Source organism: Crocodylus siamensis, chromosome 7, assembly GCF_052110815.1.
Source record: "Crocodylus siamensis isolate JL-2025a chromosome 7, ASM5211081v1, whole genome shotgun sequence".
Taxonomy (NCBI): domain Eukaryota; kingdom Metazoa; phylum Chordata; order Crocodylia; family Crocodylidae; genus Crocodylus; species Crocodylus siamensis.
The window spans coordinates 42,702,119-42,727,605 of NC_143401.1; the positions used below are offsets into that span (position 1 = coordinate 42,702,119).

Below are 25,487 nucleotides of genomic sequence, written 5' to 3' on the forward strand. Positions count from 1 at the left end.
AATGTACAGTTAAAAAAAAAAGTATTGTTTGAAATTAGATTCTCTAAAATTATTTACCCATCAGTTATTATAAAAAAAATTGAATTGCCATCAAGATGTACATTCAACTAGTGGTGTTATGAAGTATGTGCTTTGTGTAAGTTACAATGATGACTAGCTGTATCGGTCATTAGATGACTAGCATAGATTGGTCATTTCACAATAACAATGTAAGTAAGTAGCAGGGTGGGTCACGGATACGGGATAAGTTCCTTTTGTTAGCTAAAATAGATTGGCTTTCAGGAAACACAGAAAGATCATGCAGTGTTGGCTATGGTGAGCTTGATTCGGATTTCACACCACTATAAAATGCTCAGTTATTTCTCTCACTCTTTCTTTCAAATGCACACTGAGCTTTGAACCAAAAATCTTTTCTGAAGAATCTTTTCTCAAAACCCACATGCCTCCATGAAAAAAAAAAAATCAACTTCAGCAGAAGAAGATATTTGATTGTGTTTTATTTGGTTGAAAATGTTCTGTCCTACTCTAATGACAACTCTAGTTCATTGTTCAGTTTAATCAAGGTTGAATATGTTTGACTTCCACCACTTTTAATTAGATATGAGGTGAGAATCAAGCCCAGTAGGCCTTGTACACAGGAGTTTTAATAACAATTTTTTGTCATCAAGCCTCACTTGTCCTAATATGTGGTGCTCTTTCTTTTAGGCCAGACATTTAATGGGTTCATATTCTGTCCCAGAATCTAGATCTATATTCAATGAAATCAAAAGTTTTTTTGTTTTCTGATTCAGCTACGGTCCTTTCTACTTTTCTATTGGAAATCCTTGTTCAGGTAAAAGGTCCAGTGGCATTTTTCAAAACATGCAATAGCTATATCTTTATTTCCTTTCTCAGTAAGATAGTTTCGTTTGTCTGAGGCTATGCGTGAGCAATTGCAGAGCATATCATGGCTGCCACATTCAATTTCACAGCAAGCATTAGCAAAACACTTTAGGGGTTCTTAGAGCATGAAAGGTGCTTTATAAAAATAAGTTCTATTCTATTCTAAAATCTCTAACATTTGTTTCCTTAGGGTCATATAACTGGGCTTACTGGTGTTATGGAGTTCAGAGAAGACGGCTCCAACCCCTTTGTCCAATTTGAAATATTGGGTACTAGCTACAGTGAAACCTTTGGCAAAGATGTGCGGAGGGTAAAGAATTACAGCTTGTTACCTTTTTTTTTTTCCTTGAAAAAGGGACATGATCTGTTTATCTGGAGAAAAATGCTGTCATTTTAGAAAGAATGCAAGAAGTGCTTTTGCTCACAGTACAGAAGTAATTTACTTCAGAAATATTATTTTCTAATTTCTCACACAAACCTTGAAGATAATTTCATACTGTCAGGAGAGAGATGTTAAAATTGTTCTCAAATATGCAGTATTCTTTAATGTATTCTATGCAGAAGGAGAGAGCATAATGGTGAAGATGGCAGAGTCCTACCCCTATGTATTTTCATGTGAATGATGATATAATTGTCATAACCGAGACTTGTCCTAATAAGGAAACTAACTGAAGTAATAAATTACAAGAACATACAAACGTTTTTAAAATGTAGTCTCTGTTCTTCAAGGAGATATTAGGTTAGCTGGAGTGATAGGATATGTTTTTTAAATATATTTCAGAATTTATCTGAAAGCTGAAAAAACTAAAGGAGGTATAGTAAAGGGAGAAAAGGAATATGTTATACTTGAGGGAAGGAATGTCGTAGACTACTAGCTAGTAAAGCGGAGGCAGTTTGGAATGAGATAAAACTGGCAAAAGTGATCTTCTGTAGGCTGTTGTGGGATTGAAAGCTACCTAGGAAATGTTCATGCAGGTGAAGGATTATAAATTGAGGTTAGAACACAAATAGGAACAATTGATTTGCTTGGGTTTTGAGTAGAGCAGAAAACTGCAAAATATCCATGTAAGAATATGCACCATTTTTTTTCAGTTAAAGTATTGCAAATTAATATTATTATTGTATTTCTTACATGAAGAAGACATGAGCAAAGGGAAGGAATGGCATGTAAGATAGAAGTTTGCCAAATGTCTTGGTTTTTAATGATACTATCCATCTATTTTTTTATTATTTATCCAAACTTCATTTTCTTATTTTAATGGACAAATGAGAACAAGGTACACGTTTAGATTATTGCTTTAAAATAATACTTTCTCACAACAGAAATTACCAAAATTTGTCTGACATTTATTTTGCAAGTTACTGATGATTTCAGGTGTCTTTATTGTTGATTGCTTAATTTGAAATTACTTGGAATCTAATTTTCAGAAATTAGTGATGCTGTGCACAGAAAACCAAGACCTTGAAGTGGTCATTAAAACAATAACAGACAGAAACGCTGCAAATGCATAAAGCTCCAGGATTAAATTATTAAGCACCCTACTTTTCCAGCAAATGTCTCTGAAGAATTTAGACTGGTAAATGCTCCCTCTCTATATTCAAGTGAGTGGGGAAAAAACTACTTTTCAGTTTAATTCATTACATGTTCTACAACTTTTCTGCTTGAAATAAGGGAACATTCCTAATGCTTTGTATTCTACTTGACTGATGAAAAACTAAGATAATGTTGGGAGGAAGAACTGTCTGTTGAATAGAGCATTGAACCTCAGTTCTGTTCCTGGCTCTGTTGTAAATTTTCTGGTTGACCAAGGGGAAGTTGCTTAGCAGCCTTGTGTCTCAGTTTCTCCTTCTTTAAAACTGAGATAACAAAGCTTGTCAATCAACAAGAACAGGTTTGACACTGTTGGATGTAAACTGAGGTATAAATATAAACCATCCCCTTGATTGAACAAGTGGTTCAGAAAGCCACGAGCTTTCATAGGCAACAACCTGCTTTTTCAGATGCTTAGGATGTGCCAAAGTACCATGTTTTCTCACATGTAGCACTGTTCTTTTCCCCCCAGACCAGGTGTGGAAAATTGGCGTGCACATTATATGCGAGAAAAACTAATCACCATGCATCCAAAAATTTGTTATCGGGGGAGTTGTGGCAGCACTAATTGTTGAGCCTCAGGGTGCCACAGCAATTAATGCTGCCATTGTTCCCCCACAGGTTGGACCTGGTGCATAGCACTGGAGCCAGCATATGAGGTGAGATCTAGCATGCAGCCCAGGAGACAGTGCATGGGGTTGGACTCGGCATGTGGCCTAGGACCTAGCATGCATTCCTAGTCTCAGCACACTGAGTCCAACCCAGCACATGGCTCTGGAGCCAGTGAGCAGGCTCAGTTCAGTGTTTGGCCCTGGGTCTAGTACTCCCAGTCAATCTATTGGCTCCACCTGGTGCACGGGGCTAACAGCAGGCTTGGCTCCCTACTCACAGCAAAGAAAGATCTTTCTTTTTCTTCCAGTTTTCCTTCAAAACCAAGCTATGTTCTATATACAGAGGTGCACTATATTTGAAAAATACTACCTTGAAAGCTCATACCTCCCCCAACTGGCTAGTCTGTAAGGGCACAAGGGCACCTAAACACATGATGGAACTCTGCTGCTACACATGCTAATTAGCATGCGTTGGAGCAGACTCAGTTAATTGAGTCCACTGTGAGTGCTGGAGCATGCTAGTTAGTGCACTCCAGCAATCCCTGCATCACATGTATTCATCATTCCCACATTTCAAAATGGCAGTGGGGGTGTTTTAACTAAAGCTTGTTCAACAAGCTACCATGTTGAAGCGTGGACGCTGCATATATGTGATACTGTGGGTGTTTTAATTAGAGCAGCTCTCACAGCCCCTCTAATTAAAGCACGCTCACCCTCCACCCTGGAGCACATGTATAGACACCCTAAGTTGCCATCCTGCCTGCCTCCTGCCTGACTTCAGACAATACAGTTAACTACCTCTCTTTTATGATAATTTTTGGCAGTCTCCTAAAACACATAAGAATACTGCAATAACTAGAAGAAAACAAAACTGGCTCAACTCAGATGAAATCCATATGCTCTGAATATTACAAAAACCAGACTACTCAGACATGATTCTAGGACAGAAACACAAAACTGACTCACTAATTGGAATGGGAAGGATGAGATGGTACACATAAGACATGATTAGTGTGTTAATATGTTATAAAAGAAATTAAACATTTTTGAATTTACAAATGGTGTTCAACTGACAATGTACACATTTTAATAAGTGAAAAACAGTGCAGAAAATGTAAGAGAATGTATTTTTGAAACTTAGAGTGGAAAGATATTTATTGCAAGGTACTGGTTTGGGCAGGAAAATATTTTGAAAACATATATTTTTCTTTTAACTAAATAGATGCAAATAGTAAAGAAATGAGTAGAATTCTAGAGTAAAGGACTGGAAATCTATAGGAGCCATCACGGGAGACGATATTTCTCACAGGATAAGTACTGTAGAATTATCAGCAGAGAGTTATTTTGAGGAAGGATTCTAACTGTTTTATCATTGCAGCAAAAATCATTCACAGTTCAAAAATATTTTCAAGGGTCAAGCCCCCCTTTGTCAAATTACCTGTGAGAAAGACTTTCTGGTTTAGCTGAACAGGGAACCCTTTTGCAAAAGTATGGATGGTCCTTTCTGTCGCATTTCTCTTACCACACGTGGGATGGGATGAAGCTTTCTCAATGGTAGCCCTATTCTTTCTCTCACCTGGACTCACATTAATGAGGAGGGTCTGCTGATGACCTATGCATGTGACTATACAAAGCCTTGTTGGACAACCAATGTAAAGCTAATGTAGCATGAGATCCCTGCTCCTTAAAGGGTTCATTAGAGATAACTTCCAGCTGGGAATTGGCTGAGAGAATAGATGAATGGAAGAACACCCACTGAGAGCAAATTGTTGGTCTAATGATACCCAAAACCTATCAGCTGAGCTTGCAGCTGTGGTTGCTGCAGACAGAATTGTTCATGCCATGAAGTGCTGAGGGATGAATTTCTACCTTGTCTTTCTGAAAAGAAGAATAACTGTTTCAGGAACATGTAGGTACAAAAACTTCTGTGAGTTTTCTTCCACTATCCCTTTTCTAGAGCCTACTCTGACAGATATTATTATGGGGGTGGGTGATATGAGTCTCTAAGAAAGATTTTGTTTTATATCTCCACTTCTTGTTTTATCAGATCTAAATGATAGGGGACATCTGATTCCATATGACCAAACCTGTAAATAAAAATTCCTTTGGAAAAATCAGGTCATTCATATAAAACAGTAGCACTGCAGCTGATATACTTTAATCAATAGAAGTCAGAAAAAAAACAGTTGATTATCAGCTTGTTATTCTTTATTCTAAAGACAGCTTAAAAAGATGGACCTATTCATGCTTGTGGCTGTATGACCTACATTTTAGAATTTCAAAGTGAGCTTTTCCAAAATATTTAAGGGTGCTGAACTCCCAATAAACTGCAATAAGATTTGAATGTTCATTCCTTAAACATCTTTGAAAATGCCAGTCTGAATTTTTTTACAAGGGAAATTGTATATTAGTTGAGGGAGCAAGGGTAATGGGATTTTAGGGTCAGGGAATGTCATAGGCAAAATAATAAATATAAGAAGTTACCAAATCAATTAAATGAAAATGAAGAAATAAAAAAAACTGCAGCAGACATATTTTGCAGGCTGAATCCACGTTTAGCAGTTTTAAACCAAATGGAATTTGAGGAGGAGAGAAACTTGAAGGTAGATAGATGCAGAGAAATTAGATAAGGATAAAGGAGTCAGGAAGATGGCATTCAGATAAAGTTTAAGGGCCTTGTTCCACATTCATTTTAGATGGGTCCTGGAGTTCTTAACTCCTGGATTCTATACACATTAACACCAAAAACTAGTTTTAGGCACACTTTAAGCAGCTTAAAGTTATACCACTCCAGGGCAGGTTTATCTCTGATGTGTGGCCACTCCCCACCAATGAACCACCCAAGTTGCAGTCCTTCAGCATCCCAGGATGAAGTGTCCCCTCCCTCACCCTCCTGTTTTATGTAAACAAACTTTCCACCCCGATCTCTACTGCCCAGGATTCATTTGTGGCACCAACCCAACTTCTCCTGCCCCTGGGAGTGTAACCTTCCTATCCTGTGGGGTGCTACCCCATGCAAACAGTCTGCAGAGCACATGCCAGCTAGCCAGGTTGCAGGGCAAAGATGGATCTAGGAGGGGTAGGGACAAGGTAGAGGGCTGGATCAGGTCTCCATGAGCTGGGGATTCCTCTCAGAGTAGGGACAGTAGCTCTCCCAAAAGCATCTTCCCTCACTGCTCTCATCTCCCAGCCTGACCATCACCTCCCACACCCCAATCCCAAATCCCAATTCATTAAAACACGACATCTTCTTTAATATACTTCCTCTTTTTTATTTCTTTTTTTTTTACTACTTTTATTTTATCTTTTAGTGACTGACTGACTTCATTTGCCACACTTTTCTGACCCCCATTTCCTTTCTGTCTCACATTTCATTTCTGCTACCCCCATCCCATTGCCTCTCTGCTTTGCAGCCTCATGTTCCCACCCCCCATTATCCCATCTCTCTCACATCACAACCTAGAGCAGGGATAGAAGCGTGTCCTGACTTAACCAGCTATGTAGTAGCAACTCACTGTGGTAGTTCCTAATCAGGCCCCTGCTTGCCAACTGTCTAGTGGCAAGTCACAGCTGTGCAGGTGAGATGCAGTCAGAGAAAGCTTTTAGTGCTAAGGTGTGATGTGTCCTACAAAATCAAGCTAGCACTAATACTGATCAACCTCTGAGCAGCAAAAACTGCAATGTGTAACAAGGCCCTAAGAAGCAGCTGGAATGAACCCAGTAGTTCTTCCCTTCCGGTCTTTTTGCTGTTTTGCTGTTTTCATAGTAGCTGACAATTAGAAGAAAAAGTCTCTTCCACGCACCTTCCCTTTTAGTTATCTTTAAGGATTGCTGGTTTGAATTTTCCATTGATGTTAACTGCTGTTATAGTCTGGGTCACTTGAACTTCATCTGTTAACATTCTAGCTTGGAATATTTTTGTGTAAAACACATTTTATTTTTTTTTTTATATCAAACTTTTTCAGCAGATATAAAACCCAAAACATCAGTGCATAAGACTACTCTCCTTATTCACTTATGTTAGTAGAAAAAAAAACTTTGGACTGAGATGTGGGAGGTGCAATTTCTATATTGCATTGAAGAGCAGTATGGACCCTTGAGCTAGCTTAAAATGAGCTAGCTCAGTACCAGCAGTAGTCTACTTATGGGTGCATGGAGCCCTGCTATAAATTGCTGTGGTTAGACTGCCAGCTAGCTTTCTAAGACACTTTTGATAGGACATTTACTTCTCTGACTTACTTTCCTTATGTATAAAATTGGATTAAAATATTTTAGTCCTTTGTAAAGTAATTTGAGACCTACTGATGAAAAGGTATTTAAGAGCTGGGAGATATTATTATTGATTTCAAAGAACTAGAGATAGAGTGAAAAGAACTAGGTCTAGGGCACTCTCTACCCTTCATGCCAATTGCTTCCCTGGTCATCAGTGCCGATGTAACTCTACTTTCACACCATGGTCTGATCTACTGCCCTTGAGAGACCCCCATGAAAGAAAACCGAGAAACCCAGTGACTCACACCCTCCCTCCCACTTTGTTCCTGATTATATCAGGATTCATTTTGCAATCACCATTCCTGAATTCATACAGAAAACCTTGTGGAAATTTCATTGTGGTGTACCCCTTTGGAGGTAAGCAATATCACTTATGCCCTTTCACTAGCATATTTCATTCCTGTGATTAGAGAAAAGAATAGGGAGGCAGGGATCCAAAGTAATAATTCTAGCAAGTCACTAACTTATTCTGTAGTTTTGGACAGTTAACCAATCTGTGCCTATTCGTCCATATATACAAGGAATATAATAGCAATTAAGTTCCCTCACAGGGGTGTATTTAGGTTTAGTTAGTTAATGGTTGTAAAGTGCTTTGAGATTATTATCATCATCATCATCATAATTGACAAGAAAATGCTGTGGAAGTAGAAAGTGTTGTTGTTATTTATTATGTTTTAGTACATTTTACATATATTTTTAAAGCAAGCTGTTTAATTATTTCCCCAGCTGGCTGGAATGGAGGCAGGATTAACAGTTCATACACGCACAAGAAACATTCTGTTCAAAATGATAACATTTACTACAGGGTATCCATTTATGTCATTCCGTGTATTTTTTTGTAAATTTGATTTTCTTGGAATATCTTCTGCTTCATAAAACAGCCTTTCTGTTTCTCTAAACACAGGTAGAGAGCAGAAGTTACTGTGAATAGTTTTGTGATTCACTCAGTTTGGCTGGAGCCTTACTTATGAAATTGAATATAATGTTAATTGTTCTGTTGTGTTACTTTTACACAAAATTTCAGTGACTAAATCAATACCTCAAGCTCCATTAGGAAATGGCCCATATCTTCTAGGGGGTTTGAACAATTAAATGGCTGCATCTGTAAGAATATAGTAAAATCCTATAATATGGCTGCTAGAAATTATATACTGCAGGGAGTTATCTCAGGCAGTTAGTACTGTAATTGAATCAGTTTTACTCAAATGGAAAAATACCTAACCAAGTTGCCTTAGTTTAGCTGCAAGGCAGATGCCTTTCTCCTGTTTGAACCATTCATAAACATACACTTGGGTGCCATAATTCAGGTTAATCTATGTTACTATGCTGTTTTTCAAATGGGATGAAGTTCTGACTGCTTGAGGTCATTAAAAATTCCATGACACTTTACAAAGATAGAGGCAATAGCACTAGCATCTTGGATAAAATCCAGTTTCTGTACATTTGGTTTAATTTTCCCATGTTCCTCTAAATGAACTGTGTGCCATGGTAGACTGAATTAGAAAAGAGTATCACCATTCATGCACAAACTAGAGGTAAATATGGGATTATGCACAAATTAGGGATAAATCTGGGATATGACCCAACAATAACCACCATTTTATACATGTATATTTCTGTAACCAGGTGACCTATCCCTGTAAGAGGGGTAAGTCAGCTCTGTTGAATAGCTGCAGATGTGAGGAGGCTGCCTGTAAGAGAGTGGCTCACTGGGAGGTTAAAAACCCCACAGAGGAGAGCAGTAGACAGTCAACTATGTGGGAACCGTTGTGAGCCAGAGGCAAGTGGTAGGGCAAGAAACCTCTGAGTGTCTGGGATTGGAAGACAGGGTATGTTTGCTTGTTTCTTCTGTTTAAAGATTCTGTTTGATCTATGTGAACTGGATGAGGAGCTCCTGAGAGAGCAAAAGCCCACCTGGAGAAGCCAGAAGGTGAGGCAACACATTTACAATTTTACTATAAGTGGGTGAGTCTACACAAGACATTTACTGTCTAATTTACTGTTGCCTAATTGGCTCCACAGTAAACATATCATGCCTGCTATTAGGCTGCAGGCAGCTAATAAACTCTGCAGCAGGATAGTACTTGTAAATACAAGTGATATCCTACTGCAAAGTTATTTACTATGCATCAATGTACATGTAGACTTTGACCTGGGAGTAAATTGTGCCAGGCCAGCCCAACCAGCCAGGGGCCACACTCATGCCTGCTGCCTAGCCACATGGCTCAGCAGCTTCAGGAGCATCATGGTCCAGCCAGCTCCTCTGGTGACTGATGCAGCCACCTGCTGCCTAGGCCTGAGCCCCTGTACACCCTGCCAGGTCAGGGCTGCAACCCAGAACCCAGGCCACACTATTCCCACCAGCCAAAGCCTAGGGCTGACACCTGTTCCCCCTCACCCTGGGGCTGGCACCCCAGCAGATGTGACTGGAGCCTGGAGACCCCCTGGCTGCTGCAGGGGAGGACAACAGGACAGGAGCAGCCCTAGCCTAAGCTGCTTCTTCCCAGATCAATTTGCTGCTGTCGTGGGCACACATGTAGATGCTGAACCTGGGAGCAGTTTACTGCAGAGCAATTTGCTCTTTGGTTTATTCAGTTGCATAGTTTTACATGTAGATATGCCCAGTTTCGCATAAGACTGATGCTATTTAGTAGTTTAAAAAAAAAACTTTTTGTAAATTCTATGAGGTTCCCTTATTTGAGGTGAAAAGTACATCGAAATACGTGGGGAAATTTTTATTGTTTTTCTTTTTTAAATAAAGAAGCAAAACACTCATATGAAATTTAATTTGATTTGTATAAGAATTGCCTTTCAGGTTGATGGTGAAATGAAGCAGGTTATTTGTTTCAGTTTTACAACTATTTTTTTCAGTTAATATTTTATTGATATGATCACAGATCCTGATTCTCTGTGTTTAAAGATTGCAAATTCTCTGATTAAAATAGCAAATTCTTTGATGAAAAACCCCAAAACCCATGTTTTCTGCAATTAAAATGAAACACCACTATATATATAGGTATCCATTGAACACAATGTTTTATTGATATATTTCAAATTTTAAAACTATTTGGAAGCCAACCAGTGCCTCAATTACTATAATAAAAAAAATTCTAAATACCTATACATTTTGGCATTTGATTTTCAGTTTATCATGGAAAATCAGATCTCCCTTTGCCCCTTTCACTCACCAGGATGCAGGTTCAGCTGCAGCTGCCCCACCCCCCAACTGTTTTGTGGCTTTGAGTAGCCCTGATATGCCAGTACCCTGTCCATGTCATTGCCCATCACTCCCAAGCCACAGCCCCCCAGCCCCGCTGGTGCCCTTCACTCCCCACCCGTGATCTGGTATACCCCATCGGCCATGCTGGATAGGGCCCCCAGCTGCCAGGGCTATAGGGCCAAGGACCCAGGTCCACAAACCCCTGCCCCCCACAGCAGCACCCAAGCCCTGACTGCCACCCATGGGAGGCAATGGCTGTTGCAGCAGAGCAGAGTATGGAGCCTGGCTCCCACTACCCCAAAAGTGGCACGGCTGAAGCAGAGCCCATGGGGGAGTGGGAGCAGGCTGCCTGCTGTGGGCACAGGCTCCCCACCTTGTTGCCCTCCCCCCAGCATCTCTGTCACCTAGTGGGTGGGAGCCAGCATGGCAAGGCAGAGCATGGTGGGCTGGGAAGGCTTGTGCCACCACTAAGAGCTCCATGCTGCCATGGTGAAATGTCCCTGCCTGTCTGGCAGCAGCAGGGGTGGTGGCACAGAGTTTTGCCCCTCATTGCTGCTGGGTGGGTAGGGGGTGCCTCACTAACAGCACAGGACACCTAGCAGCAACACGAGCCTCCCCGCCTTGCCTTTCTCTGCCATGTCGGGTCCTGTCTGCTGGGCTCTGGGGGCCCGGGGTGGGGGAGGGCAGCAGGGCAGGGAGCCCAAGCCCTCAGTGAGCAGCCCATACCCACCCTATGCACAAATCTTGGGGGCACATGTCCCCCACTCCTCTCTGGGAGTGTGTGTAGCAGTGGGGAGCCAGCAACACCCCCCAAGATGAGCAACCTGCAGCCCCATCCTACTCCTGTTCAGGTCCTGCAGCTGTACTTGGCCCTGGGCCCCAAGCTCCATGCACCATCTGGGCTGGGTAGCAGCCCCAGCCCTGCCCAAATCCTTCCCTCCCTCCCTCCCTCACTATGGCAGCCTCAACTCCCTTCCCCCCACCAGATTTACCTGAGGGAACCTACTCTTCAGGCTGCCTGGTGGCCAGGTGCCTGTGTACATATGCACAGGCACGTGGCATCCCCTGCCTGACTGCCCTCCTCCCATTCCCCCTCCCCCTCCCCCTCCCCCTTGCAGTCTGTAACTATGCCAGTTTAGAAGGAGAAACCCACCACTTCCTGTGTTTTTCTACTTTGAAAGAGAAAATCTAGGTTTTTCTCCTTACAATGAGAAAATTTGGGTTTTAACCACATTTTTCCATGGCGAACAGAAAACCTGGACCCCTGGGTATGCTTAATATGTTTTATTGCAAAACTATAATTTGTATGTTGCAGAATGATTTACCAACATAGATCTTTTGGTCTGTGGGGTAGTATCAATGATTTCAGTTAGATTCTCTACAGTATAAATCTTTGCTGCTAGACCCTTTGCAGGAATTGAGCTTCTGCTTATATGCCATTTTGACTGTGTTCAGCTAGTCAGAGGCCATCTTTTTAAAAACTATCCCACTCTGAGTCTCAAGTGATCAGCATATTATCAGCAATTAACTTCTTTCCCAAGACTCCATCAGTCTGGCACATGTACAACTGCGTCAGCCTTGATATTTGGTAAAACCATTGAAATTATAAGCAGAATGCAATGTCAAACCTGATAAGTTATAAATTCTAGAGGAGATTTTGCTCTGTTTTTTTTCCTTTCCTTTTCTTTTTTTTAAATATATGCAGTGCTTCCAGATGTCAAGGGAGGCAGTTAAGTTCAGCCTTGTAACAGCAGTGTTCTAATAACCTAAATTATGGGGTTTCTATTAAAACTCCATAATTTACTGCAGTTTGCAGGAGGACCCTCCAGAATGGGATGAAGGGGAATCAAAACCAGTAGCTCCGAACCTTCAAGTAGTTCTAATATATTATGTTAATTTATGCAATCCATAGAGGAGGACATATAAGAAGGGAAAAATATTTCAAATTGCCCTGACATGTTCCTTTTGGAAATATCAAAGATTATTTACTGTTCACTAAGAAATAACATCAGTCAGGTCAAAAGACAATAACTCCCCATTTCAGAATAGAGAATGACAGTTTTTCTTCCTTTCTTTTATTTCCTTCAATGAAAAATCTTCTTGAGTCACAATTACTATTAAAAAATATCAATAAAGCCTTCAGAATTATTTGCATAGCATCAGGTTTGCATTTAACTACATTTTCTGATTAGTGAAATGGGTCTGAAAGATATTAATGACTACCATAAAATATAAAATAAATTATTTTAATTAACAAATCAAATAATATCTTGGGTTTTGATAAATGGAAAAAATAAAGTTCTAACATCTCTTCACTTTTAGTGGAAAAATAATTTATTCAGTGTCAAGTACATTTGCAAGTACATATCTTCTCTGGAGATATGTAAAATGGTTTAGCTATTTAGTATTGCTTGATTGGAAAAATAACTGCACTTAGGCATAGGTACAAACTATTTTCCTTGGGCTAGATTAGTATTAAAGGGCCCCGGACACATGATATGTTAACACCGATGTAATTGACATGACTTGTTTACACTGATATTAGTTGCACTCTGGTCCAGGATTGATGGTCCTAGGGAAGCTGCTGTAGTAGAACTAGCCACTAGAAGGGTGAGGAGTTGGTAATAATTTGCATTGAGCAACTGGCTACCTTGCATATCTTTTCAGTACTGTTTTTTTTAAGTTAATACTTTTTTCTTGTTACTATACTACAAGAAATGCAGTTTGGGTTCAGCTGAAACAATTAGCAAGTATGGGTGTGGCAATGCAGGTAGGGGGGAGATCCTCTATAATCTACAGAGGTCACAGTTTAAAACTTTTTTCACAGTTTAAAACTTTTATGAGTACCCCTATATTTAAAATTTAGAGTGCTCACTAGATGGATGATAACTTTCAAAATGAGAGAATCCTTTTTGAGTGTGACTACTATAGGTGTGTGCTTACATACATGGAATTAAAATTATATGTCTGTAACATCACTTGCAGGTAATATGTTAAAGGCATAGTAGCACTGCAACAAACTAATTCTTTAATTAAAAACATAATAATTATGTAGTTTGAATGTCTTATATAGTACTTTCCAATATAGCAGAACAAGGACTAGACCATAATAATTACAGAGCACTCTACTGAACCACCTTCATTATTTAGTCAAGGAACGTAAGTTCTAATGTCAGTGCCAAATTTAAGTGCACTTCAGCTGATTGAATTGAAAATGGCGTTGAGGTGTTTTTTTAAAGTACCTGGGTAAGAACCATGTCATGCTGAAAAGTTCATTAGCAACATGTATGGTACCTAGAACTAAAATGGTTCACAAATATATTGGAGTTGCTTGTTGATAGTGGCCCACCTTATACAGCTCCTACTTCTGAAGAGTCAGAGCAGCCTTAGAACATGTTCTGTTAATCCAGTGCAGAAGTGATGATAACCGTAACATGCAAAAGAGCTAAAGTCTCTAGTTACTGATTAGCCAAATCATTTGTAAGGTTAAAATTATTTTGTGAACTATTATCTAACTGCCCTAAAATCAAATGGTGAATTGAAAAAGAATCTAATTTCCCTTCTCTCCCCTTGGTAACAAATTTCTTAAAAAATAGAATTGTACAAAGGATAAAATATGCAGAAGGCCAGTAGAGAATTCTGCTTATGAATTTAAGATTCAGTAAACCCTGTGTGATATAACTTTCTCCTCCTATCTATTATTAATGTTTGTGCGGTGCTTTGAGATCATTGGATGAAAGATGTCATGCATCTATAATTCTTCTTCAAAAGTGTGACATTTCCCTCTTTTGAACAGATACATTTTTAATGTAACAATACATCTCTATAGCCTGCCATTCCACTTATAATAAAATCCTCTTTGAAATGGGGGTATTATTTGCTATGAAATCAGGTTAATTTTATTGTCATCTACACTGAAGCACTTAAAGGCCCTTGGCAGATGTACAAATAAAGGTGTTAGGGGATCCAGTGTGGGATCCCCACAAATATGCTTACTGCCATGCCGAACGTGCACGAAGGAGGCATGATTATGGGATTGAGCATCAGATACCTTCATGCCTTATTGCCAGTGCAGGGGGGGCCTCAGACCATGATCCAGGCTGTACCTGCAAGTTAGCTGATCTCCAGCCATGGGAGTGCATGGTGTCCCCTCAGGGCTGGGAGCCTAGATCATCTGATGGGGCTCCCCGCTGCAGGAGTACGTGGTGCACTACCATGGCTGGGAGCCCCCCTGGCCTGGCTGCACATTCAGTTAATGGCGTGATAAAACCTAGCCACAATGTTATTACACATTTTTTGTGTAATAATTTTGTGGTTTATTCCTTGCTTTATCACGCCATTAATTGATTGAATGTGTGGCCAGGTAACAACTTAAGATATGATTAACTGATTGGTGATACCTTAAGTGTAGTATCTGCCAGAGGCCAAAAATATTGTTTTTTTATTGATGAGGGAAGTTCCAGAGGGGAGGGAATTTTAGGAGCCTTGTGATTAAGTCTCATTTTCAGGACAGATGAAACATATTGTTACACCTTTATTGACCCATGCAGTTAGCAGAATTCAGGGTCTCTGTTAGAAAAAGTCATTGAAGATGGAGTCAGTGTTTCTTTGATGTAATGCTGCTTATTTACAAACAATTTATAAACTTCAGTGTCCCTGAAGACAGCAGTTATCAAATAAAAAGAAACTTTTTTTTTGCTTGCAGCTTTAAGCTCCTTTTAGAGATCTTGGTTTAAGCCTCTCTCAAGGTCATGTTCCCTGTCCTTAGGCTGTGTCTATGGTTTCCTTGCTGCATCTCCTCTCTTTCTGTTGTTTCTTTTCTAGATGCACAGAATTTTCACAGAAAAATAGCCAGTGAAATCCCCATCATCCATGTGCCATTGTTTTGGGAAGTGACATGCTTGTATTTGGGGTGAAGGCTGCTATTTTTTAGTTCTGCAAAGTGAGCTTAATGAAGAGCAGCAGTTGCACTCTACCATTTCAAGTAGACTTTACCTCAATCCATAATAATATATTGATGTGCCATGCCCATGCAATAAAGAAAGAGCAGCTGCTGTGTGACAAGTGTTCAGAATAGGTTGTTGAGAATTTCTGGTTGTTTGAATGATACCAAGTCTTGTGTGTACTATTTAAAAAGCAGTTGCTGTTATCTAAATATTTACAGGCTTGATAGAGTGCAAAAATAGGCTGGCTTCCAATCATCATGAAAAACCATGCTAAATATAGCACTTGGGAAGATAAAAATGACTGAAGAAATTGAAACGTAGTCCTAGGAATCTTAAGAAATCATGGAAAGTAGTAGTGAACTGGTAAAAATTGACAATTTCTGACATGGAAAAGAAGTCTTAGAATCTAGTTAACAAAGTGAAAATGTCAGTTTTAATAGTTTTGCTGCCAACTATGATTTTCTTTTAATTTTCATTGTTCAAATTAGTCTAACAAAGAAGTAATAAGCAGGTGCTGTTCACGATTATAGTTTATTCTTTGTAATTCACCAGAACCTTGTTTCGTTTCCCCGTTTTTGTTCCCACTCAGGGATTGTTTCCACCCAGGGATTCAATACTGATTTACAAGATCACTGCTGTTGTCTGTATTGTAATACAGTCCTAATATACTGTATTGCCTTAGTCCTAATATACTAAGCATTGTATGTACAAACATATAACTAAAAGACAATCTGTTTATTATGATCTTATCATCCTGCCAGCAGATTATCAATGCTGACTTCTGCAGAGGGTCACAAGAGTGGTCTAGTAGAAATGGTGAATATCAGGACTTAGATGTTGCATGTAAAACTGTGGAAATATACTATTGCAGGATAGAGATAAGTTTCATTTACAGAAAAAAATTATCACTAGAAAGATAGTACAACACTGGAACAGGTTACCAGGAGAGGTGGTAGAATCTCCATCCTTGGAAGTTTTGAAAACCAGGCTAGACAAAACTTTGGCTTGGATGATCTAGTGGGGATGGTCCTGCGTTGAGCATGGGGTTATATTAGATGACCTCCTGAGGTTCCTTCCAACCCTAATTTGCTATTATTCTAACCTCTTGCATTTCTAGTTTAGGAATCTCCCTAACTCTGGTACTGGAGACAACAGAGGAGAATAGGATTAGAGCCAGCAAAGAAAATGCAGCTGCAGGGGCCAGGAGGTGTGAATAGCCCAGTTAAACGCACTGCAAGGACCAGGCTGCAGGCAGCAGAATGCTGGGCTGCTGATTAGAGATTCAGCAATACCTAAGCCCTGTTGACAGTGAGCTGGGTCTAATGACTGGAAAAGAGGCCAGGAAGGAGCCATGTAAGCCTGATTCTGGGACTGGGACCGGAGTCTCAGACTGACGGAGACCTTCAGAAAATAAAGAAGCTCTGCAGGAAGCATCTGAGAGATAAGGAGTTTTATGTTAGGTAGTTGATTCCTTTTTGGGTTTTGCTGAATGGGTTGTGACTATGCGGGTGTCTAGAAGATACCAGGTGTTTTGAGTCTGGTGAGGGTCCAAGGATGGGTAGGCTGCAGCAGAGGAAGGGGGACCTTGCTAGGAAGCCTCAAGGACTGAGCCAAATGGGAAGGCCCTATAAAAGCTCCTTCAGCCTCTGGAAAAAGCCTTGTCCATGCAATTACCCTAACAGCAAGGTGTGGCAGGAAAGAGATAGGTAGTTAGGGGGAGGCTGGAGAGCAAACCAGGACAGGTGGGACATCTAGGGGTGCCACAACTGTCCTGGAAGTTTGGGTCATGTCACATTATCCAACACAACTTTGTCAGTGCATCTCTATCCTGATTAGAATGATTTGCAAATATTAGGTTATATTTTGTCATTTAACCTAACATTTTGCAAAATCAAATCCAGTTTTCTCTGTTCTTATTTCACATCGTTTCTTCAGTAAAAACAACATGAAAGCAAGAGGCCCAACCTTCCCCCACCAGATAATAATGAATACTTCCCAAGGATTGGTTATGCTATTATTTTAAGATACCTTGTTTAGAAGCCCATCAGTGATCTGGTGGATTAAGAGGTACAGTTCCATGGTGTGGCTGGTTCTTCTATTCATTGTGAACAGAGAATCAGGAGACTGGAAGGGATTTTTAGGCCACTGATCTGGTCCCCTGTTTTTGTAGGCAGTCATTTTCCTATGGAATCTCCACTTCAAACCCTCACACATAACTTCAAGGCACAGTACCTGAAACACCAAAGTACTCTATAACATGCCAAAGGTAAAACCAAGGTACCAGGGAAATAGTTGGTGAGTTATGCTCAAACAATCCTAAAGACAGTGCCTCAGGCTATGATTGAAGGCAATCCCCCTTGTATGCTCTACCCCCACAAAATAAATAAATAAAATAAAACCAGAAGAAACACAACCTATTAGCAAAGATTTCTTTTTAAGTCCTGGCAGGATCACTGCTTCACCCCAGTCAGAAACACCCAGTCTTATCTGGAGTCAGCATCCCTCCCCTTCAGAGGAAGGGGAAAAACAACCCCAAGAACTAGCATAATTAATTCAGGAGAAAAAAATTCCTTCCCAACCCCTCCTGGCAACCATCCAAAAGCTCTGAAGCATAGGATTATGAGGCACTTTTCAAAATACAAAATAGCTATATCTATACCTGGGGAGTGCAAATACATGAATCCACATATCACACACATTGGTTAGCACATACTATCCCTTTCATAAATTTACCCTGTTCAGTCTAAATGTGATTTATGTTCTTTAGCCTCTACCAATTTGCTTGGAAGACCACTCCAAAATTCCAGTCTTCTGATAGAAATCTTTCTCTGATTTCTGAATACAATTTATCCATTGCCTATTTGTAACCATTGATGTTTTTCCCATGTTGGTTTTGTACCTGTAATTAATGGTAGGAGGGCCCAAGGGAGATACGGGGACTGGGCCCATAGGAGCAGCTCCCTGGGGACAAAGGAGAACCAGGAGGACAGGGTACACAGTAGGACCAGGAGGTGGGTTGCAACTGTTGCTGGGTCTCAGTTCCCTCAAGGTCTTTCTGACTGGCAGGGCCATGGGAACCAAGGGGTAGGAGATGGGGGACAGCTCTGACAGCATGATGATGGAATCAGAGAACACAGACCCAGATACTGTACTCTCCATGTCACAGATAGGCTTGGAGCACTTGGATGGACCTGGATCCCCTGGATCAGGGGGAAGCCACATGCCCAGAAATGCTGCTTCCTTTTTTGGGGCCTGGATAATCCCTCCCCCAAATGCTGGAACAATGCCAACACACACTCTACTCCCCTGCCTCTGCACCACACTAAACCTCTCCCCAGAAAAAAAACTCCACTGAGGGTTGTAAACAACTCCCTCTCCCCATTTACAACTCCTTAACTTTTGTTCACTCTGTTTATGGTTCTCTTCAACCCTGCTCCCACTAATCGGTGACCTAGCGATCGATGGGAAGCTGGGTGACAGCGACCATGAGCTGATCACCTTCACCATCCGCCGTAAAGCTGGCAAATCAGTCAGCAACACAGAAGTCCTTGACTTCAGGAAAGCCGACTTTAACAAGCTCAAGAGGCTTGTCGGTCAGGCCCTCAGGGACCATGACCCCAGGGAGATGGGAGTTCAAGAAGAGTGGTTGCTTCTCAAGGAAGCGATCCTCAGTGCACAAGCTAAATCTATTCCAACACGGAGGAAAGGCAGCAAGAAGACACAGCAGCCCCCCTGGCTCTCCAGGGACCTAGCAGACCTCCTGAGGCTAAAAAGGAAAGCCTACAAAGGATGGAGGACGGGATTCACCTCCAAGGAGGATTATTCTGCGCTAGTCCGGTCCTGCAGGGAGCAAACCAGGAAAGCCAAGGCTGCAACTGAACTCCAACTAGCTTCAAGCATCAAGGACAACAAAAAGTCCTTTTTCAGATATGTGGGGAGCCAGAGGAAAAGCAAGGGCAATCTTGGACCCCTGCTAAACCAGATCGGGCAACTGACAACTGATGCCCAGGAAAAAGCCAACCTATTAAATAGGTACTTTGCGTCAGTCTTTCACCAGTCCCATGGGACGCCCATGCCTGCTATGGGACAGGGAGATCCCAGTGATGGGGATCCCCTACCCTCCATAAATGCTGACCTCGTGAGGGAACACCTTGAGAAGCTGGATACCTTCAAGTCAGCCAGCCCTGACAATCTGTACCCCAGGGTACTCAAGGACCTGGCGAGCGTCATAGCCCAGCCCCTGGCATGGATCTTTGAAAACTCCTGGTGCTCTGGTGTAGTGCCCGAAGACTGGAAGAAGGCCAATGTGGTGCCGATCTTCAAGAAAGGGAGGAGAGTGGATCCGGCTAACTACAGGCCCCCTTCTATCCTGGGGAAGAACTTAGAAAAGTTTATTAAGGAGGCCATCCTTGAGGGACTGGCCCAGGCTAACATTCTAAGGGACAGCCAAGCATGGGTTTGTTGTGGGTAGGTCTTGTTTGACCAATCTCATTTCCTTCTATGACCAGGTGACCTATCACCTGGACAAGGGAGAAGAGATTGATGTCATATATCTTGACTTCAAAAAAGCTTTTGATCTGGTATCCCATGATCACCTCTTGGCCAAACTGGCCAGTTGTGGCCTTGGCTCCACCATGATCCACTGGCTGGGAAACTGGCTCTGTGGTCGGACCCAGAGGGTTGTAATTGATGGCAGTCACTCATCGTGGTGCCCTGTGACCAGTGGGGTCCCTCAAGGCTCTGTCCTGGGACCCATCCTGTTCAACATCTGCACTAATGATGTGGACATTGGAGTCAGGAGTGGACTGGACAAGTTTGCCGATGACACCAAACTTTGGGGCAAAGCATCCATGCCAGAAGATAGGTGGGTGATCCGGGCTGACCTGGACAAGCTCAGCAAATGGGCAGATGAGAACCTATGGTGTTTAACACCGAAAAATGCAAGTTTCTCCACCTTGGGAGGAAAAACCTGAAGCTTCCTTATAGGTTCGGCAGTGCTACATTGGATAGCACTACGGAAGAAAGAGACTTGGGGGGTCATCATTGACCACAAGATGGACATGAGCCTGCAGTGCGATGCTGCGGCTAATAAAGCGACCAAAACGCTGGCTTGCATCCATAGATGCTTCTCGAGCAAATCCCAGGACGTCATTCTCCCCTTGTACTCGGCCTTGGTGAGGCCGCAGCTGGAGTACTGCGTCCAGTTTTGGGCTCCACAATTCAAAAAGGATGTGGAGAAGCTTGAGAGAGTCGAGAGGAGAGCCATGCGCATGATCAGAGGTCAGGAAAACAGTTCTTGCAATGATAGGCTGAGAGCCATGGGACTCTTTAGCCTGGAAAAGCGTAGGCTCAGGGGTGATCTGATGGCCACCTATAAGTTTATCGGGGTGACCACCAGGATCTGGGGGAACGTTGTTCACCAGGGCGCCCCAAGGGATGACTAGGTCGAATGGTCACAAACTCCTGCAAGACCATTTCAGGCTGGACATAAGGAAGAATTTCTTTACTGTCCAAGCCCCCAAGGTCTGGAACAGTCTGCCAGCAGAGGTGGTTCAAGCACCTACATTGAACACCTTCAAGAGTAAATTGGATGCTTATCTTGCTGGGATCCTATGACCCCAGCTGACTTCCTGCCCTTTGGGCAGGGGGCTGGACTTAAGGTCCCTTCCAGCCCTGATGTCTATGAAATCTATGAAATATCTAGGCCCTGGGATCATAGTACTGCTACTAGGGAGCACTTTAGTCAAAGTGTGGAGAGGGACCTGGCAATTCCAGTTTCAGGGTCCAAAGCACCTTCTTTGCATGGTTGAGACTAATGTGATTAGTGTCACTGGAAAGGGACAGTGAGATCTAGGGCCCATGGATGAGGACATCTACATCCCTTGGAGGACCATGAGGAGCCTCTGGTTCCAGCAGTGGAGCTGGCTCCTGCAGTGACAGAAAGGGGATAATGGCATCTTGGTGTAGGTAGAAGACAGATGCATGATCCCTGTCTGATCATGTACCTGCCCTCCACTTACACCAAGAAATTCCTGTCTTCATGCCCAAGCTTGGAACTTATAGTGTTAGGCTCATCGCCCACCTCTTCCCCGCTAGTGCCTCCTAGTTCTGGTGGAGGGTTCTGCACTCTTGTTAAGTCCCTGATTTCCAAACCTACCCACCCTTCAAGATATCTTCCTCTCTCCCCTTCCAACCTCCTCCACCATTTGCTTGTTTTGCACAAGGGGCAGAAGCATCAATTTTTAACTTGGCTAATGTTAACAATTCTCACTGAAGAACAGTTTTTTTGACAACTGATAACAGGTAAACTGAAGCACACCTCTCTTTTCATGGCATATTTCCCTGCATGTTGGTGTTTTCCTCTATAAAGGCTGGTGTCCAGCCAGTCAGGGTTCTCCTTGACCCTAGATACCTTGTGAAGCCCCCAGAAAAACCTTTCTAAGGGACCCTGTTATGAGGAACGCTGCTATGGGAAACTTGAAGCAGGAACCAAATGGCAGACAGGTCCCCCACCCAAGGCTAGGACTCAGCCACTCAGGGCTTCCTGCCTGCTGAAACCCTCAAGCTATATTCCTCTGGGGACCAGGTGGTCCAGGAGCTAATCGATCAGCATATCCCAGATTAGGACTCTCTGCTGGTTGGCTTGTCCCAGGCATGTACATTCTGGTAAGAGGGTGTTGTGGCTGTCCCACAAGTCCTGTTCTGCCACCACAGTTTGTTGGTGCACCATGCCTCATCTGCAAACATCTCATGGAAAACTTAATCTTTGGCCTCAAGATTTTGTACAGAATACAGGTAAAGGCATTGAAAAGTGGTGAGTAGTCCTTGTTGTGGAGCCTGCTCATAGCCCTCCAATGCACCCTGAGACAGCATCTGCTGAGGTGTTCCTTCCTATGGTCCAGGTGCCATTCATGAGCCAAAGAAAGAGAGGGTAGGCCCGGTTTCCAGTGATGAAAGATGGGACAATAACTATGCTGACCTCAGTGGTAGGAGTCCCAAGGGTGTTGTCTCTGTTTCCCACTGTCTGAGTATGGTGGAGTTGTGGAAAATCCTGGCATTATGGGCTTTGTTTGGCCAGCTGACAAAGATGTGGGTGAAGTGGCCATGATCATTGTTGATGCCCTGCAGCATGATGGAGAAAAAGTTCTTTTGATTGGTGAACAAAATGGTGCCTTGGGATGGGCAGGGGATGGGAATGTGGGTGCTCTTGATGGCTCCCATGCATCTTGGAAACCCCATCCTGAGGAAGCTGGTAATGACTTCTTGTGGGTTGATAAGGTGGATGAAGTGGTTCACCAGCATGTCCTGGATGACCCTCCACATCCCCTAGAGTACCACTCCAGCCATGAACTTTCCCAGAAATAATTTCTTCTTTATCTTATTCTCCTTCGGTGGCATTTGAAACTTTCTTTCTTATGGGTCTCTATTATGCTTTTAAAAAGCTGTTAGAGTACTTGAAATTTCTTGGAAGCTTGAGAGCTCTGTATGGACAGACTGATAATGTAAAAAGAAACATAGCAATGATAATTAGTATTTTACTGTGCAAAAATATTTCATATTGTCAAGATGTGTTTTCTGAGGAGCCAGGAGTCCTCAGCAGAAATACAGAATTGCTAAAATGAAATCATGGGTAATAATGCTTAGTACATCTGGCATCAGTAAATGATGGAGTAAGATTTATTTTATATTGGTATTTGAAAGCTGAAAATACTGTTATGTTTCCCTTAAACATTAATATAGTGTGAAAAAAGTAATCAAATAGTGATTTCCCAGGCTGTGGATAGACATAACAGTTGAAACTTTTCAAACACCTTTGAAACATTTTAAAGTAGTGGTGCTCATGGTTTTGGTCCCATGGGCCAGAACAATAGTGAAGGGTTGGTCCACAGGCTGGATCATGTCCTGTGTACTGCCTCAGCCTAGCCAGGATTGGGCTTCTTGTCCCACACACTGCCTCCACCTTGCTTCATGGGGCTCCTTGTGGACCAGATGACAATGCTGGGGGACAGATCAGCCCTGTGGGTCAGAGGTTGAGCACTCATGTTTTAAAGGAACAGTTCTGCAAATGCACATGCCCTTTCTCACAGTCCAAAAGCATCTGATGCACTCCAAAACATTACCCCTCTAATTTTGAAGTTTTTCACTTCAGTTTTTGTTGCATGTACAAAGAGACAGGGAGCCATAAGCCCATAGGAATCCCACAGTGCTCTGCTCTTCCTGTTCCACATCCAGTTGCATGTTGCCACACAATAGTTTTGAAAGTTTTGAGCCAAAGGGACTACAAGGGCTGCATGTTTGTTCTGGCTGCAGTGATTAATTTTTAAAACATTTCCAATCCCTATTCACTTGGAAATACTTCAGAATTTGTTTCTGTCTGTGCCTGCTTTCCCTCAAATATTTGTTCATGCACCGCCTTGGTGGATGAGCCTGGTGACGGGTGCAGGGAGGCTTCGTGCAACCTCAGTCAGGGACCCCAATCACCCTGGGGAGAACTCCAGATGTCTCTGTCGGGGAAAAGAACCGAACCAAATGGATCAGGCCCCAAGGTCACGGTGGGCCGGGGTGGCAATTAGATACAGACAGGTGGGATTAGCGGCGTAGAGTCTGGAGTTAGGGACTCGGAGTGGATTGAGAAAGAACAGGTGAGTTTATTTGACTTACGCTTCAGGCGTAGGTAGAGAGGTCTTCAGTTACAGTTTGGAACACAAACAAACAATTAACAACAAAGGGGTCTGTTGGCCCACGAGGTTCAGTCCGAAGACCTAGTCCCAGGGCTGGTCAACAGCTCATAAATGGGGATCACAAACAATGAAACGAACTGTGAAACGAACTGTAACACGGTGATGATGAACCGCGTGACGCCAGTCCACAGCAATGGACAAATTGGGTGGTCGAATACGAGAAGCCGAGGTCGGTAGCCAGGAGGTGATGCAGCAGAGACGTCAGTTGGAGGGATGAGCAGAGTCGTAGTCGATGAAGAAAGCCAAGGTCGATGATCTGGAGCCGGGTTAAACAAAGTCCAGAGGGTGATCCAAAATCGTAAGCCGTTAATCAGTTCAAAAGGTAAATCAGGAGCCAGATGCACGTAGTCAAAAACCGCAATACAATGAGTAATACGAAGAACTAAGCCATGGAGTCAAAGGAGGAGATCAGTAGGCCTTGAAGTCTGACTCAGAGACAGTCCCTGCAGCAGCAGCCTCTGTCTCCAGTCCACGCGATCTCCCCCCGAGGGAGGGGCTCACCGAACTTTTATATGAATTTAGTGGCCAACCAAAGTGCTCTCCGCAGAGAAATTTCTAGTCCGATTACCTCATGTCAGGTTCTGACTGAGCATGCTCTCAGTCAGGAGCTGACACAGTCTGAGCATGCGTCTGTGGGGAAAGTAGGTCAACAATGATTGACAGCTCCACAGTTCACCCAGGGGGCAAGGACTGGGTGAGCCTTGGAAATTTCCACTCACAGCTTCAAACCGCGCATGTCAGTTTTAACCTCTTCTGTACTGGCAGCACATACTCAAAAATTTCCATGACAGTCTCCTGACACAACTTTGAATGTATCTTCAGTGGTTGGGTCTCCCACTGGCAGTCACTTGAGATTGGTTGTTCTTCCTGATGGTGCTGCCCTGAGGGGTCAGGCCAATGTTCAGGATCTTAATATTGCACTGTTAGACAGGAGGGTGTGATGTACAATTGCACATGCACACATAAAAATCAATTAAGCACACATACACTCACTAGATGCCTACACCCCTACTAAGCATACACTCTCACACTACCAGCTCAGGCACATGCATACCTATTACCAATTTAAGCCCATACATGCTACACACAACAAATTTATACAGAATCAGTTACCAGTTACCAACACCTGCACATCCAATACACATACATGGATTACTAATTTATATACCACACGCACACACAATGATATCTATATATGTGTATATATATGTATTCACTAATATA

General features: G+C 42.4%; 1 protein-coding gene across 2 annotated transcripts in view; it reads left to right on the plus strand.

The window, feature by feature from the left end:
- GRID1 (glutamate ionotropic receptor delta type subunit 1) overlaps positions 1-25,487 on the plus strand; it is a 1,131,580-nt gene that overhangs the window by 923,035 nt on the left and 183,058 nt on the right. For both annotated transcript variants that reach the window (XM_090057114.1, XM_090057113.1), the window contains exon 8: positions 1,073-1,192. In XM_090057114.1, the coding sequence (XP_089913240.1) occupies positions 1,073-1,192 (120 nt within the window). The remainder of the gene's footprint in view (positions 1-1,072; positions 1,193-25,487) is intronic.